Raw genomic sequence first — 17,330 nt, forward strand, 5'->3', positions numbered from 1 at the left:
TCTCAGTTTTTAAACATTTTTGTGATTTTTTTTTTTTTTTTTTTTTTTTTTTTTTGTCGTCCTGCAGGATCTGACCGCTTTGGCCAAAGAGCTGAGGGAGCTGCGACAGGGCGAGGAGACGAGCCGGCCGCCCGTAAAAGTCACCGACTACTCGTCCTCCAGCGAAGAGTCCCACAGCAGCGAGGATGAGGAGGGTGAGGGCGGAGCCAACGACGGCACGGTGGCGGTCAGCGACATCCCACGCATCATGTGAGCCGACCACAAACACAATCCTGAATAAATAACCACAGGAAAGAGCTTTTTATGTTCCAGGTCCTTGAAGTCCACAGAGGAGGGTCCAGATTTATCACTTTTAACCCTCCTGCTGTCCTCATGTACGGGCACCAAAAAATATTGTTTCCTTGTCTGAAAAATCCAAAAATTCAGCAATAAAAATTCCCCAAATATCTGAAAATTTGCAAAACTTTCAGGAAGAAAATTCCAATAATTCCTTAAAATTTTCCTTGAAAGATTTATTTTTAAAACAATCCCCCAAATTTGGCAAGAAAATTCTTCTAAATATTTTTGAAAAATTAGTAAAAATCTTCCAAAAAAATCCTAAAAATATCTAAAGTGATTCCATATATATCAGTAAAACTTCTGATATCTTCTTTAAGAACATTCACATAAAAATCAACCAACATCCAGCGAAATTCGCTGGATTTTGGTTGATTTCTTTGTGAATGTTCTTCAAGAAACATTTTTTTAACATTTCTTTTTTTTTCCACCAAAAAAAGGTTTAAAAATTTCCCAAAAAATGTTAAAAATGTGGAAGTTTTCACTGTGAAAATATATATATTTTTTCCACATTTTCAAACTTTAAAACGGGTCAATTTGACCCACAGGACGACACAAGGGTTGAAGACATTAAATGTTGGTAAAATGTTGTTTTCAGGCCGGCGGCGAGTCAAAGCACCGAGTCGTTCGGGATGATGGGAGGACACAACGACTCTCACGGAGATTCGTACGGAAACAGCTCTCAGGACGGAACCCTGATGATGAGAGAGGTGAGTCCAGACGTTAACGTTCAACCAAAACCCCCCGTTCATCACCGTCTTCATTAAAACCACATTTCATCCCTTGAAACTCACTGAGACTAGAAGATCTGATGCAAAATGACCTCAATAAACTGTCACTTTGTTCTGAATAGAGATTAAACCACTCAAAGATTTCCGGCCATTTTTCATCACCATGCTTCATTTTTCACAGCAGCTACAGATACTGGTTGGTTTTAACCCCCTTTTGTTGTATTTATTAGCAATATAGTACCAATTAAACTCCAGTTTCTGGATGTTTTTTGGCTTTTTTAACTCTGCTCATCATAAGTAGAAAGATGTTTCACCATGCTGATTGTATCTCCAATAACTAGCTCCTCTGTTCACTGTTTCTGAGCCATGCTGCATTTATTCTATTGATCCAGGAGGTTTGATTTTTCTTAAACTGCATCTAAAACGACAAAAATCTGCTAAAAAATGTGTCACATTGTCTGTTTTGACTCAAAAATGGTCATTTTGAAGTAGTTTAAAGTGATTTTCGACAGTTTCTGAGTTATTTTGGACAATTTTTTGAGTCAGTTTAGACATTTTTTGTTGCTTTGGACAAATTTTGGGTCGATTTGGACAATTTTATGTTACTTTGCAGAATTTCAAATATAGAGAAAAATCAAATCTACTGGATTACGAAAATGAAAGCAGCATGGCTCAGAAACAGTGAACAGAGGAGCAAGTTGTTGGAGATACATTCAGCATGGTGAAACATCTTTCAAAAATAAATGTGTAGAGTTAAGTGAAAATGTTTGTAAAGGTTGCAAAAATGTACACAGCATGTTTTTTCCCACTATTGCTAACACCTGTGGTCACTGTTGCATGTAGTAATTCCAGTTTTTTTTTATAATTTTCTAAAACAAATAATGAGAGAAATTTAGCTTTTATTATGATTTCTGTCATAATAAAAGCTATATTTATGTCATTCTGTGTTATAGTACACAGACGACAAAAAAATGCAACAAAAACACCCAGAAACTGCAGTTTAATTGGTACTATATTGCTAATAAATTCTACACTGGGGGTTAAAATCAACTCGTAGCTGTAGTGGCAGTGGAAAATGAACCACAGTGGGTAAAAATGCATCAAAAACTCTCATAAAGTGCAGTTTAATTGGTACTATCTTGCTATTAAATGCTAAAGACAGCGGGTTAAAACCAACTAGTGTGTGTGTTACATGTTGTATGTTGTATATTGTGTGAAACAGTGGCATTAGAACACGTATGAGGGAATGTTTTCTCTGTACCCGCCCGCCCCTCTCATAAATAAAGCTCCACACAGAAACAAACGCGCCTGCGGGCTCACCTGACCTGTCAATCACCGCCTCGCTGCAGTAGCCCCGCCCCCTCTCTCTCTTCTTCCAGAAACTCGGGGAACGGAGGCGGAGCTCTGCCGCCAGCAACGGTTTCCCCGGCAACGCTAATCTGTTCCCAGGCAACGCCAATCTCCCCGATTTGGTGCAGCAAAGCCCCTCCCCCCTGGTCTCCCCCGGCGACGCCTCCGGGGCCCAAGTAGGTGGAGCGCCACCTTAAAACTAAAACAACCTCCTCCACCTGCACCGCCTCACCTGACCAGCTGACCCTCACCTGTCCTCAGAGCATCCAGGAGACACACCTGGCAGAGCTGGAGCTGCACTGGAGAGGAGAATAAAAATAAAAATAAAATCAGCAGCTCGTCAAACACTGAAGTTATTCACATGATTTATCAGAAAAACAATAAAACATGGAAAAGAAAATTAAATAAATTTAACTAGAAAAATCTAAAACAACGCTGGATAAAGTTCACGCTTTAGTTTTAGAGAAATATTAACACTGACTGGATGTAAAAAAAGCAAAAAGTCTACAATAAAATATAGATGTTCTTTTATTTACTTATTTGAAATTTAAGTGGAAAAAAATGGAAAGAGAAGTGAAGCGTTTTTCAACCTTTACTTTTAAGCAGCTACAGTTGATGCAAATATATAATTTAATGGTGAATACCTGCAAGAAAAAAATAGAAACTGTGAAAGTAAATATCAGTAAAATCCTGGTTTTATTAATGATTAATATTATTATTACTTTAATGATGAAAATCTGCAAGAAAAACACTATAAAAACTGTGAAGGTATTCATCAGTGAAATAATGATTTTATTATCTTTTTTTGAATTATTATTATTGGGCTTTTTTAAATGGTGAAAATCTGCGATATTAAAAAACTATAAAAACTGAAAATAAATATCAGTAAAATAATACGTTTTTAAAGTTTTTTTATTTTTGTTATTGTTTTTTTTCTGATTTTAATTTAAATCAGTGTGATTTGTGACACTAAAAAAAAAACAAGTTATGATTAGTAAAAACACAGCTTTGTGGACGTTACTTACAGTTTTGTTCTGTCTTTTTAGACAACATGTAAATTAATACTTACATTTTTATGATTTTAGATATTAAAACTGGGAAAATCTGTAAAATATCAGTTAAAAAAAATCTTTTGCATTTTCCACATCCTAAATAGGCATAATGTTGTTGGTCCAAATAACAGCAAATATCAGTGAAATAATGCTTTTTTCCACTTTACAAGATATTATGTTTAATATAAAAAAACTGTAAAATGACAGTAAAAACGAAATTATGTACCATTTTCTCAATCCTAAATATGTATTTTTTTTGTCTAAATAACACCAAATATCAGTAAAATACTAATATTTTGGGCAAATGTAAATAAAGTTTTTAAAAAATGTAATTTTACAGTCAAACATTGTGAAAGACTATTACAATTTTAGCCTGTTTTTTACATTAACATGCAAATGAATACTTTTTCTGTCATTTTAAATGTAAGTAAAATCAGTAAGATAATGGCTAGATAATTTATACCACGTATTTTTACCTAAATAACTATATTTTTTGCTGATTTAAATATGATTTTTTTTGAAAGTGCAATTCTATGACTGAAGAAAAAGAATAAAACCAGTCTTCATTGACTGAAACCTTCATATTATGGCTAGAAATGACTAAAGCAGTGAATAAAATACATAAATGTGTACGCTGCTCCACTCTGCCGCATATATTTTTTGTATTTTAGTAAACTAGATGTCAGAAATAACTTTAGTTTCCTGCCCCGTCCCGTTTGATTCTGCCCCGTCTGGCTCCAGTGTTTCCCCACAGATGGAACTTCCCTCTTCCGCTCGTTTTTCCCTCTTTTTCCTCCCTCTGTCGGTTTTCCAGCCTCCGATCCAGAAACTGTCCCCCACCCTGTTCCCGAGCACACGAGGCAGGTAGCCGGCAAAATGAAGGAAACGTTGATGATTACTGGGAACCAACAGTGAAGCTCCAAAGAGTTTCAACCGCCAAAAACCAGTTTCCTTTATTTTGACGCCTGTTTCGTCCCAAACTAACAAACCTCCGGACAGACTCATGACTGACTGTGAATCTGTGTTGATCTGCAGTACGGGATGGGAGGCGGTGGAGGATCCAAGGCTTCCTTCACGCCATTCGTTGATCCGAGGGTCTATGGGACATCTCCGACTGACGATGATGATAATAACTCTGCCTCAGGTGGGTTTTCTCTGCAGAGTTCTGCCTGGTGGTTGGGATCCTCACTGGAACAATCTAAAGGGTCGGAAACGAGGAAAAAAGACCTTAAACTCAACAATTTCCTTTGCAAAAAACACTTATTTCTTATTTCTATTACAAATTCAAATTATCATTATTATTACTGACTAATTTTTTTTTGCGTAATTTTCACATCTCAGGTTCTCTGTGCTGTTAGATACCACAGTTAAACGAGCATATCTGTACTTAATTTAAATAATTGTTGTATTTTGTGCTGCAGCGCTGTTTGCTGATGAGCTGCTGAAGCAGGAACAGGAGCAGGCGAGACTCAACGAGGCCAGAAAGATCTCTGTGGTCAACGTCAACCCAACCAACATCCGACCGCACAGCGACACGCCCGAGATCCGGAAATACAAAAAGCGCTTCAACTCCGAGATCCTGTGTGCCGCTCTCTGGGGTAAGAATGTCACAACTTTACGATACAATCAGTGATGGGCAGCTAAACGGGATGTAGAAAACAGATGTTTGTGTGTTTGTGAAGGCGTGAACCTGCTGGTGGGAACCGAGAACGGCCTGATGCTGCTGGATCGGAGCGGTCAGGGCAAAGTTTACAACCTGATCAACCGACGGCGCTTCCAGCAGATGGACGTCCTGGAGGGACTCAACGTCCTGGTGACCATCTCAGGTTGGTAGACCTCCTTAACATCTGTCTGCAGCTGGTTTTACACCAGACTTTTTTTTATCTGTGTTGGATTATGGTGATCTTTTGTACATGAATGCTTCTGGTGAGTGTCTTTGGATGGTTGATACTGTTTGTCGTGCTTCTTTGAGGTTTATTATGAACTGTAAAGTGTCGACGTACCACTAAGAGTTTTACTGTTAGGTGGGATGGACTGCTTTAGCCACCAGAAGGACCCATCATTGGTATACTTTCATATAAGGCAATGCTTGGATTACACCTACATTTGCTCCTTAACTGCACACAAAAGTTCTGATCTTCATTCTCTCCATTCACAAGATCATCTGTTGCTGACAGTTCCATCTTCTCGTACTGAATTTGAGGAAATACTTTTGTTTGCTCTGCACCTTTAGCATGGAATCTGTTGCAAAAAGACTGGAAACTAACCGAGTTAATCTCCTTGAGCACCTTGAAATCCAAACTGCGAGTTCTTGAGGCCACAACATGCACTTGTTTATCATAATTTGCTTGTAAATTTTATCTATTTAATTGTTTTTTGCTAGTGTTTTAATTGTGTTTTAATTGTGTTTTGTATTTGCTGCTGCCTATCCGGGCCTTCAGTCCCTTGAAAAAGAGGTTCTTAATCTCAGTGGGATTTCTCCTGGTTAAATAAAGGTTAATAATAAAGATAATTCAGTGCCTAATAACTTCTCATAGAACCATAGTTAATGACTTTTGGATGAACTGTCCTACACTCCAGGTCCAGTAGGTGGCAGCAATGCTCCTACAAACTGGTTACCAACCACCAATAACACCCCAAAAAGAAGAAGACAAAGGCTACACAATGTTTTTGAAAAAAAAGACTATTTTACTGGCTGCTATTTAGGCTACAAACATTTTTTGCTGTGATTACATGATTTTTTTTTTGTTTTATTTTGTTTTTTAAGGTTTATTTAATTACAAACCAGTGCAGGATTTATGAGCTTGTAATTTCACAGCTGGAATTTATAGAGAATCATTGTTCGACCTCTATTTGTGTGATAGAAACTTTATTTTCAGGAAACTAGCAGCTAGTTTCATGTGTAAACAATTTGTATTCACCGTCCTTCACAACAACAGGGGGCGCTGCAGGAAAGGTCAACACCTGAACCTTTAAAAACAGCTCAACTGATCAAAGTTCTCTACTGATTTATTCACTTTATACATATTTCAAAGTCAGATTTTTACACAAGAAGATTGTGTTTACAGTGTGTACATAAAGCGTCTTTTTCTTTTGCGTTGTTTCCAAACCAGGGAAGAAGAACAAGCTGCGTGTTTACTACCTGTCCTGGCTAAGGAATAGGATATTACACAATGACCCTGAAGTGGAGAAGAAGCAGGGCTGGATTACTGTTGGGGAGCTGGAGGGCTGCGTTCACTACAAAGTCGGTACGAAAGATGTTTCAAGTCACCAATCTGTTGACACGCCTCCAGTCTGGTGGCTAAAAGAATCGTCAACCATTCCAAAGACTAGTCAGCCTTAGACATGTGAAAAACAGTGATTTTAATCTCAGATTGCCACTAAACTAAACTTTGCATCCAAATCCATGTCTCTTGTTCTCACTTGATTATTTTTAAAGAATTTATTGCAACGAGACACAACAAAACTCAAAAAAATATCACACGACTCGACCTTTCCAACAGTGTTTGTTGTCTGTCTGTGCAACAACATGATGGATGGATGGATGGATGGATGGATGGATGGATGGATGGATGGATGGATGGATGGATGGATGGATGGATGGATGGATAGATAGATGGATAGATAGATAGATAGATAGATAGATAGATAGATAGATAGATAGATAGATAGATAGATAGATAGATAGATAGATAGATAAGTGGATGGATGGATGGACGTATCAAATCTTGATTGCCGAGACTGTTCTGAAAAAAAAGAAGATACCACACTAATAATTACCAAGATAAGAGCTTCAGAGTAAATGCTGTGAAATGATCTTGAAAGTAGGTTTACTTGGCGAGAAGTCAAATCCTGGATGAGCCCCCAGAAATATTACAAGAACAATGGTCAGGTTTGCTTTCAGTCCACAGCAGCCTATACAGGATCGGTAGACGGTTCATTTTTTGTTTTTGTCAGTGATTTATGTGGCTAAATCTCCTGTGATTTTTGCTTCATATCTAAACCTGTTTTCCCTTTTTCCTGCAGTGAAATACGAGAGGATTAAATTCTTGGTGATTGCTCTGAAGAACTCGGTGGAAATCTACGCCTGGGCACCTAAACCTTACCACAAGTTCATGGCCTTCAAGGTAAACACAATGGGAACAGACTGCTGTGTTGCAATTCCACAAGTGACCACTGGGTAGAAACGGCAATGAGGCTACGTGGCGATGTTTGCATGACTGCATATGAAAGATGGATGTAGCCATGTTGAAAAACATACGTATTGTTTATTAAATGCGGAGAACCACTTAGAACACTGCTGTATTTGGATCAGGATATCTAGCAGTAGTTTCTCTTTGTGGTACAACTTGTCTAACTAACTACTAATCAGTTATGGAAGTTTCTTTGCAGCTGTGTGACCAAGTATTTCATATAAAAAGTATTCTAGAGGTTTTTTCGGTATTATTATGGCACGCAGCTGCATACAGTTCAACAAATGTCCCTAGTTGACATCTGCAAGCTCAGAAATGGGACTATTTTCATGACAACTTCAAGCTTTTTTCCATATTTGAACTTACCCATAACCAGAGACTATTTGATCTACTTGTCCAACATTCCAGATTCTGAATCAGTGACATGATGAGAAATAGCAGTGACATTTTTAGGCTTGTATCTTTAATAGTTCCTGAGATTTTGTTGTTCAAATGTGGCCACAAACTCTATCTCGGAAAGTATTATGTATGATGTATGTGTGATAAAGTATGATGTATCGAGCTGAAATTTTGCAAATATCTTTATAAATAGCCATATTTTATCCCATTTCTTTTAAGAGGTAATTTGTGAAAACCTGGCAGTACTTGGACAAACGAGACAGAGAAAGTGTTTCTGATGGTGAGGCTCTTTGTCAGCTCTCGACTTGTCATCTTATCCAGCAAAGAATCTGTTCATCCAAACTTTCAGACATACAAAAGAGCCAAGAGTGTGTAAACATGGTACTGGTGCTCTGATGTGTCCCTACCATTGGGCCACTTGGGGCATTAGCATAGCTGCTTGCTGGGTTCGATTCCCACCCAATATATCAGCTGGAAGGAGGATTTCTGACTTATTTTCTGACAATAAAGGTAGACTTTCTCCGAGAGTTGTGGTATGTGTACAAACCAAGGTGTTGTATAGCTACTTGTGGATGTAGAGTAACCTGTAACTACTTGTGTTCAATCTGTGGGGGGAGTCCAGACAAAACCCAGCTTGTTGTACATCTTTGACTTGTCACGGAACCATTGGTCTGGAGTCTAATACATGACAGGAGTCTTTTCAAGGTGACTGAGGCAAATTAGACCATAGTGCCCTTGGATCATAGTGAAAGGAAGATTCATGCAGGAACCAGTGTGTTCCAATACTAAAAGTTCCTTCCCGACTGGGAATCTAATTAGGTCCACGACAGCGAGAGCGCCAAATCCCAGCCATGAGACCATCAGGGACTCGCTGCTGGAGTTAAGGGAGCAACAGTTCAAAAACAACACCTTAAAATGTGATTTCTCTTGGTTTACAGAGGTGTTTGGTTTAATAGAATGTTTAGACAGAATATTTTCCAGTTAACCGACCGTCTTCCTCTCTGTGCATCAGTCTTTCACTGACCTGCAGCATCGCCCCCTGCTGGTGGACCTGACCGTGGAGGAGGGTCAGAGGCTGAAGGTCATCTATGGATCCAGCATCGGATTCCACGTCATCGATGTCGACTCCGGAAACCCCTACGACATCTACATCCCCTCACATGTAAGACTTCGCAGAATGGCAAATTTAAGACTCGGGTTAAGGTGTAGCCAGGTTAGTTTAAGGTGTAGTTCGGTTAGTTTAAGGTGTAGTTTGGTTAGTTTAAGGTATAGTTGGATTTGTTTAAGGTGTAGTTGGGTTAGTTTAAGGTATAGTTAGGTTAGTTTAAGGTGTAGTTGGATTTGTTTAAGGTGTAGTTGGATTTGTTTAAGGTGTAGTTGGGTTAGTTTAAGGTGTAGCCGGGTTACTTTAAGGTGTAGTTGGGTTAGTTTAAGGTGTAGTTGGGTTAGTTTAAGGTGTAGTCAGGATAGTTTAAGGTGTAGTTGGGTTAGTTTAAGGTGTAGTTGGATTTGTTTAAGGTGTAGTCAGGATAGTTTAAGGTGTAGTTGGATTTGTTTAAGGTGTAGTCAGGTTAGTTTAAGGTGTAGTTGGGTTAGTTTAAGGTGTAGTTGGATTTGTTTAAGGTGTAGTCAGGTTAGTTTAAGGTGTAGTTGGATTTGTTTAAGGTGTAGTCAGGTTAGTTTAAGGTGTAGTTGGATTTGTTTAAGGTGTAGTCAGGTTAGTTTAAGGTGTAGTTGGGTTAGTTTGAGATTAGACAACTAGTATCTATGGTTACTGCTAGTTTAAGTCTCCAGGAAATGAATGTGTGTCAATGTGAAGTGATGGAAACTGTGTGTAGCTTTAACTTGAAACATTTTAAAGTCAAACTGTGTGACTTGAATGAATGAACAGTGAGGAAGTGAGAGAATTAATGAGCTAGTGAGTGAACACATGGATGCGTGACAGTTCCAGAAAACAAATCAGGGCGTAAACAAATGAATGTGTGAAGGTGAACCTAGGTGGGAGGGTACAGGTAGCAAAACAGGAGAGAAATACAATTAATGTTGGAAATGAGCGAGTGAATGAGTGAATGGATAAATGTGTCAGTTGCTTTTAGATTGAGTGAATGAATGAATAAATGGGTGAAATCATGATTAGTGAATGAGTGAATACAGAGTGTAAATCTACCCTGTAAGAGTGAGAGAGAATGAATGGATGAATTAGTGAGTTTCTGAAATTAAGAGTAGTGAATGAAGGAAAGAATGTAGGAAGAAGTGGCTGAATGAATGAGTGAAGGATTGAGTGAATGAGTTAGTGACTGATTTGGTGACACATTGAATGAATGGGTGTTTCAATGCAGGATTAGGAGGCTGAGTGAATGAATGAGTGAATGTTTAAAGGGTTAAGGGGTGACTCAATAATTAAATATTTAAGTCCAGGAATAGGTGGGTGACTGAATAAATGAGTGACTGATTCAGTGACTGTGTGAATGAATGCATGTTTAAATGTAGGATGAGGTGGCTGAATGAATGAGTGATTAAGTGACTTAGTGAATGAATGAGCGTTTAAATACAGTTAAGCATCTGAGTGATCAGGTGAGTGTTAAAGGTAGATTTGTGAGCTGAATGAATAGAGTGAATGTGTGAGTGATTCAGTGGTTCAGTGAATGAATGAATGAATGTTTAGAAGTTTAGGTTACTTAATGAATGAGTGAATAAATGAATGAATGAGTGAATAGATGAATGAGTGAATAGACAAATTATTAGATGAATAAATGAGTGAATAGACAAATAAATGAGTGAACAGATGAATGAATGAGTGATTAAATGAATGAATAGATGAATGAATGAGTGAATAAATGAATGTATGAACTGACAAATTATTAGATGAATAAATGAGTGAACAGATGAATAAATGAGTGAACAGATGCATGAGTGAATAAATGAATGGATGAGTGAAAAGATAAATGAATGAGTGAATAAATTAATGAATGAGTGAATAGCTGAACGAATGAATAAGTGAATAAATGAATGAGTGAATAGATGAATGAATGACTAAATGAATGAATGAGTGAGTGAATAGACAAATGAATGAGTGAATAGGTGAATGATTGAGTGAATAAAAGAATTAATGAGTGAATGAATGAGTGAATAGATGAATGAATGAGTGAATAGATTCGGATAGAGTCAGTGTCCTCCTCTAACCCCGGTCTGGTTACAGTCAGGGGATGGAGACGGGGAGAAGGAGATGGTAACCACGGCAACCGCCTCACGCTCTCGGCAGTCATGAATCACGCTGTGCTCATGTCTGTTTCCATGGCGATTGCGTGGCTGTGGAGCGGGAGCCTCCATTGTTGCAGCAGTTTCTTCTCTCAGGGGGCGGGGCTCGGGGGGCGTCGGGCGGCCCCTAACTGCCCCCAACTGCCCCCCCTGCCCCTACCCCCTCCAACCCCCTCCTCACGTGTGTCGCCCCGGCAGATTCAGGGTCAGGTGACCCCGCACGCCATCGTGGTTCTGCCCAAGACGGACGGCATGGAGATGCTGCTGTGCTACGAGGACGAGGGCGTCTACGTCAACACCTACGGACGCATCACCAAAGACGTGGTGCTGCAGTGGGGCGAGATGCCCACCTCCGTCGGTACGTCAACCAATCAGCTCGCTTCTCCCTGACCCCTGACCTCTGACCTCTATATGAGCGGTCCCAGCAGATCATCCTTCACCCTCACCCCCTCCCCGCTCAGAGCCAGCCAATCAGCAGCCAGACTGTCTCACCTGTGTGTCTTCACCTGGTTACAGAGACGCTGCAGGTTTGAGGGAGTCGAGGGCGATGAGAACAAAAACACTTCCGTCAGCTTCATCAGCTTCATCATACAGTCACTGCTCTGGAGTGTTCTAATATTAAACCACAACATCGTAATCTACGGTGGCCCTGATAGGACAAATACAGCTGTGCTCATAAGTTTACATACCTGGAAAAACTAGTGAAATCATGTCAGTTTCTGTTTAGAAAATATGTTTGATGATGGAAAAACTTCTCTGTCATTTAGGGTTAATATTCAGACAAAGTTATTTATTCTATTTGCTCTGATCATTCATGTTTTCATCAAAGGTTCATATTTTACTAATTCTGCCCGAAGATGTAAACTTATGAGCATGACTGTATGTGATGTCAGCAAAGGGAAAACTTTAATAAACTTTTTTTTTAACTTTTTTTGACTAATAAGCAGAGAATGATAATGACATAACATCCCCTATGCAATTATGCTATAAATAGTAATTTATTTTATTTTTTTGATGTCGGCATTATTTACAATTTTAGCCTGTTTTTTTCAGTTGACATAAACATTAATACTTTTTTCTGCTATTTTACAAAGTATTTTCTACAATTTTATTATAATAATATTTGTTGCTTATTTAAATGCATTAAAAAATAGAGAAATTTGGAAAAAAAACTGCTTCTTTTCTACAGTTTTACAGTTTTTTCTGTAATTTAACAAAACAGGGAAATCCGTAAAAATAAAATTAAAACTTACACTTTCTTTTAAATAACAACAAATATATGTAAGATAAGATGTTTCACCTTATTTAAATGCATTAAAACTGTAATTCTAGTCACACTATGTAAACAAATTTTTGGTGTGGACATTATTTAAAGATTAGTAATACAGTTTTTGTTTTTTATAATCAAAATGGAAATTAATATTTTTTTCTGTAATTTTACTAGATGATATATATAATTTAACAAAACAGGGACAATCTGTAAAATAACATCCATGATATACATATTATTCCTTAAATATCTGTAAAATATTCATAAAATTACATTATATAACAATAAATAATAAATAATAAATAAATATATAATAATAGATAAATTTTAATATCATAATATCTGTAAATAATATTCATTAAATACTAATTTTTTATTATTAAAATACAGTTGAAAAATGGGTCAGACACTGTAAATGAATAAATAGCAATTCATAAAAATTGCTTATTTTTATGATTTTCCTAGTTGTTATCAGTAAACAGGGAAAATTAGTAAAATAACAGTTAAAATCGTGTGCTATTTTGAAATCCCTGATATATATTTTCTTTTTCTAAAATATCTGTAATATATATATGAAATATTATATATATATATATATAATATTATAATAATAATATAGAGAATTGTAGCCTACTGCAAATTAAATAAAAAAAATTATAAAACTAGATTTTTTATTTTATTGTACTAGTTATTATCAGTAATTTAACTAAACAAGGAAATTCAATTATTTACAATTTTAAAATCGGTTAGTATTTCTTAAGTATCTGTAAAATAATATTTTTGCTTATTTAATACATTTTTTAAAAAAAGAGAAATAACTACAGCTAAAAACTGATGAGTACCTGGAATATGTACTTTGTTTTTGTACTAACCCTAACCTAGACAAATGACCCTGAACCAGTTTCTGCAGTGGAAAATCATTAAATATTGATTATAATAACATTTCTGCCTCATTAACAGGGTTTGTGAGTAAAAAACTTTTATTTTATGAGACTGGGATTGGCCTAAACAGTGGTCAGAGAACACACATCTGCATCTGAGACTGCTGAATGTGTGAAAATCTCTTTAAAAATGTAAATTCCAGGACTAAAAGAAGCAAAGCCATAAAAGCACGTCTCAGAGGGGCGTTCTGGCATCGATGTTCTTGTCGTTTTCTAACATAAAGACTCCCAGAACCTCGCTGTGTCTCTGTAACGTTCAGTCTTCACATCAATCTGCTGCATGATTTCACCTCCCATCCTGCTCACTTCCTGGTCTTTTCTGTTCTGTTCAGTCCTCTGTGTGTCGTTGGACTTTTCTTTCTCTACATTTAAAGGGTCTGCTGTCGCCTCATCCTCCATCCTTGATCGCTCTGGAAATGTTTGAGGTGAGAGCTGTGCTTGAGATGGAGGCGAGTGGATCTAGAGTTCAGGAGGAGAGATGGGATCAAGGATGGGTCGGTGTGTTTTCTGACCGCCGCTCGGTTTAACAGTTTGTGTGTTTTACGTGTGGACATCATTTGTGTGTTGTTGTTTATTTTAGCGTCAAACCAGAGTTTCTAAAGTCCGGCCTCAGCCCCGCCCCGTCCCTACAGCTCCACAGAAACCCAAAAAACAACAAACGCTGAGCAACGAACCGCCCGTCTGTTCCCCAAGAAAACTAAAAAATATCCTTCTAGGGTCCCGAAACCAAAACAGCCGAGACTGAGATCTGCTGCAACGACTGTGGAGTCCACATCTGCCCAAAAACCAGTCAGGTTATGTCCCAAGTGTTCACCCTCCTTTGGAAGTTTCACTTTTTGTGCCTTTTAAACTCTGAATCAAGCTTTTACTGACAAGAATAAACACAAAAAGACTCTGTAGGATCAAAGTCAAAGCAGATTTCTACAAAGAATGTCAATAATTAGAAATTTAAAGGAATTGCTCAAGTCTTCAACCCTTAAAGTCAGTATTTAGCACCTTAAAGTCAGTATTTAGCACCTTATAGTCAGTATTTAGCACCTTATATTCAGTATTTAGCACCTTATAGTCAGTATTTAGCACCTTAAAATCAATATTTAGCACCTTTGGTTGAAATTCCGTCATTGATCCTGTTGATCTCAACCAACCTGAACATCTGGACGTTTTCATTTCACCTCATTCTTCTTGTAAACCTGTTAGGTTCCACAGGGATCATGAGTGGACAAAACCTTTCAGGTTCAGATGCTAACTCTTAGGTGGATTTAGGTCTGGATCCCAGAACTTTCATCTTGTTGTCTTCAAACCATTTGATGCTTCAGGTCTTTCTGAAAAAAAACAAAGCAAATCTTGTTCCAAGTCACAGCTCTGTTGAAGACTCATCCAGTTGTCCTTCAGGATTTCTTTATACTTAAGTATCCTCACGTCATGATGCTGCCACCACCATGCTTCACGTCATGATGCTGCCACCACCATGCTTCACGTCATGATGCTGCCACCACCATGCTTCACATCATGATGCTGCCACCACCATGCTTCACATCATGATGCTGCCACCACCATGCTTCACATCATGATGCTGCCACCACCATGCTTCACATCATGATGCTGCCACCACCATGTTTCACTGTGGAGATGGTGTGTGATGATGTTCAGTGTTTGGTATCCACCAAACATAGTCTGATGGCCAAAAAGCTCCATCCTGGTCTCCTCAGACCGAAGAACCTTCTTCCAGGTGTCTTCAGAGTCTCCACATGTCTTCTGGTGAACTTTAGTCCAGATTTAATTTGATCTTTTTCCAACAGAGTCTTTCTCTTTGTCTCCATAAAGCTTTGACTTGTGAAGAACAGACAACAGTTGTTGGATGAACAGTCTCTAACATCTCAGCTGCTGAAGCTGGAACTCCTTCAGAGGAGTCATAAGCGTCTTGGTGGCCTCCCTCTCTAGTCTCTTTCTCCTTCAGAGGAGTCATAAGCGTCTTGGTGGCCTCCCTCTCTAGTCTCTTTCTCCTTCAGAGGAGTCATAGGAGTCTTGGTGGCCTCCCTCTCTAGTCTCTCAGTTCTTGAGGACATCCTGCTCTAGTCAGATTTATTCATGTTCCATCTTTCTTCCATTTCTTAATGATGGATTTAACTGGACTCCAGGAGATGTTCAGGAACTTTAAATGTTCTTGTATCGTCCTGACTGATGCTTTTCAACAACCTTTTCTCAGAGTTTCTTGGAGTGTTCTTTAGTCTTCATGGTGTAGTTCTATCCAGGAGGACTGATCCACCAGAGACTGGACCTTATAGATCCAGGAGTCTTTAGACTACAATCACTGGATAAACACTTCTGCAATCATTGCTTCTGTATTTTTAATCAGTTGATATTACTTTGTTGAAATCTGTGAGTCTTTTGTCAAAAATGATAAATTAAATTGACCATGGTTCGGTGTTGAAAAGCAGAGAAAACTTCTGAAGAGGGTTGAATACTTTTCCATCGATACTGTAGATACCATTCTGTCCAATGCACCAAAAATAACGTCAAAATATTTAGAAAAAGTCCAGCCAGTGAAACAAAGGACTAGATTAACCCTCACTGCAACCCTGTCTCCAAAAAATGTCATTCTGACTCAATTAAACTGCTTTTTTAATTATGTTTTGAGGGAAATATCTTTCCATTCCTAATCAGCGTAGCTTTACGTTTTATTTTATTGCTTTACTTTTGCTCCTTTCCAGCCTGGATGGGACTCCACACAAAAACCTGATATTTTCCTGAACCAAACTACGTAGTTTGGGTGTCTCAACTGTGGATTTCTTGGCTTCAAGTCCTGTTGCTGCCTCCATGATCCTTCACTTGTTTCAAAACATAAATGAGAACGCAGTTTAGTTGTAATTTCTGAAGACAGGGTTCTATCTCCTCTGTAGATTAACAACCTATTATTTGCGTTTCTGCTCTTTCCGGCCAAAAGGAGACATCCTCCAACTTAAAAGATCTAATTTCAGTCCATCCTACCGTCTTCCAGCACACAGCAGCTTCACTGGTTTCTAACTGGTCGGTTTATTGTCCAGTCAAAGTTGCGATTTCTCCCCAGTGACTTCCACACTGATACGTTTTTCTTTTAAAATGTCACGCTTCAGCTCAGAAATAGTCTCCATGTATTCGAACAAACATAAAGCAGGACGTAGAAAACACAACAAAACTGTCACTTTTTAAACAATTTATTGGTATAGATTTTTGCTGTTTTTTTTTAAATTACAGATAATATGGTAGAATTACAGAAATAAAAAATATTCATTGATATGTTGACTGTAAAAAAAAGCACTGTCAATAATGTCAAAAATATACATGTTTACGATTATTTACCTGTTCTTTTACAATTTGTGAACGTAAAATTCTGATTTATGGGATGTAAATCAGCAAAAAAAAAAAGATTATTTCATAAATACTTGCTGTTATTTGAGAGGAAAATTCTGTTTATTAGGCACTGAATGTAAACAAAGCCGTCTTATAGCGCCGCGTGACGACGTATTCCTCCGCTCCGCTCGCCAGCTAGTTCCCCGTGACGACGAAATACTGTAGGTTGAGGACGCCGTAAATTGAGGACCCCCTCTATTAGGCTTTGGGGGCAATTACTTTTTCACACAGGGCCAGGTAGCTTTGAATAGATTTTTTTCCTTAACCCTCGTGTCGTCCTGCGGGTCAAATTGACCCGTTTTAAAGTTTGAAAATGTGGAAATAAAATATAGTGAAACAGTACATACAGTGAAACTTCTGATGTCCACATTTCCAACATTTTTGGAAATCTTTGAACATTTTTTGGTGGA

At 38.0% G+C, this 17,330-nt stretch overlaps 1 protein-coding gene across 10 annotated transcripts in view; it reads left to right on the top strand.

Moving 5' to 3' along the window:
* The window catches only part of tnikb (TRAF2 and NCK interacting kinase b), a 68,485-nt gene that overhangs the window by 47,699 nt on the left and 3,456 nt on the right, over positions 1-17,330 (top strand). For 9 of the 10 annotated variants that reach the window (XM_035958520.2, XM_035958509.2, XM_055007216.1 and 6 more), the window contains 10 exons: positions 68-249; positions 935-1,046; positions 2,447-2,593; positions 4,505-4,613; positions 4,891-5,067; positions 5,152-5,295; positions 6,583-6,717; positions 7,496-7,596; positions 9,074-9,223; positions 11,518-11,677. In XM_035958520.2, the coding sequence (XP_035814413.1) occupies positions 68-249; positions 935-1,046; positions 2,447-2,593; positions 4,505-4,613; positions 4,891-5,067; positions 5,152-5,295; positions 6,583-6,717; positions 7,496-7,596; positions 9,074-9,223; positions 11,518-11,677 (1,417 nt within the window). The remainder of the gene's footprint in view (positions 1-67; positions 250-934; positions 1,047-2,446; positions 2,594-4,504; positions 4,614-4,890; positions 5,068-5,151; positions 5,296-6,582; positions 6,718-7,495; positions 7,597-9,073; positions 9,224-11,517; positions 11,678-17,330) is intronic. The other variant, XM_055007218.1, reaches the window with a different exon arrangement.

The sequence above is a fragment of the Amphiprion ocellaris genome, chromosome 22 (genome assembly GCF_022539595.1).
Source record: "Amphiprion ocellaris isolate individual 3 ecotype Okinawa chromosome 22, ASM2253959v1, whole genome shotgun sequence".
NCBI classification, from domain to species: Eukaryota; Metazoa; Chordata; class Actinopteri; family Pomacentridae; genus Amphiprion; species Amphiprion ocellaris.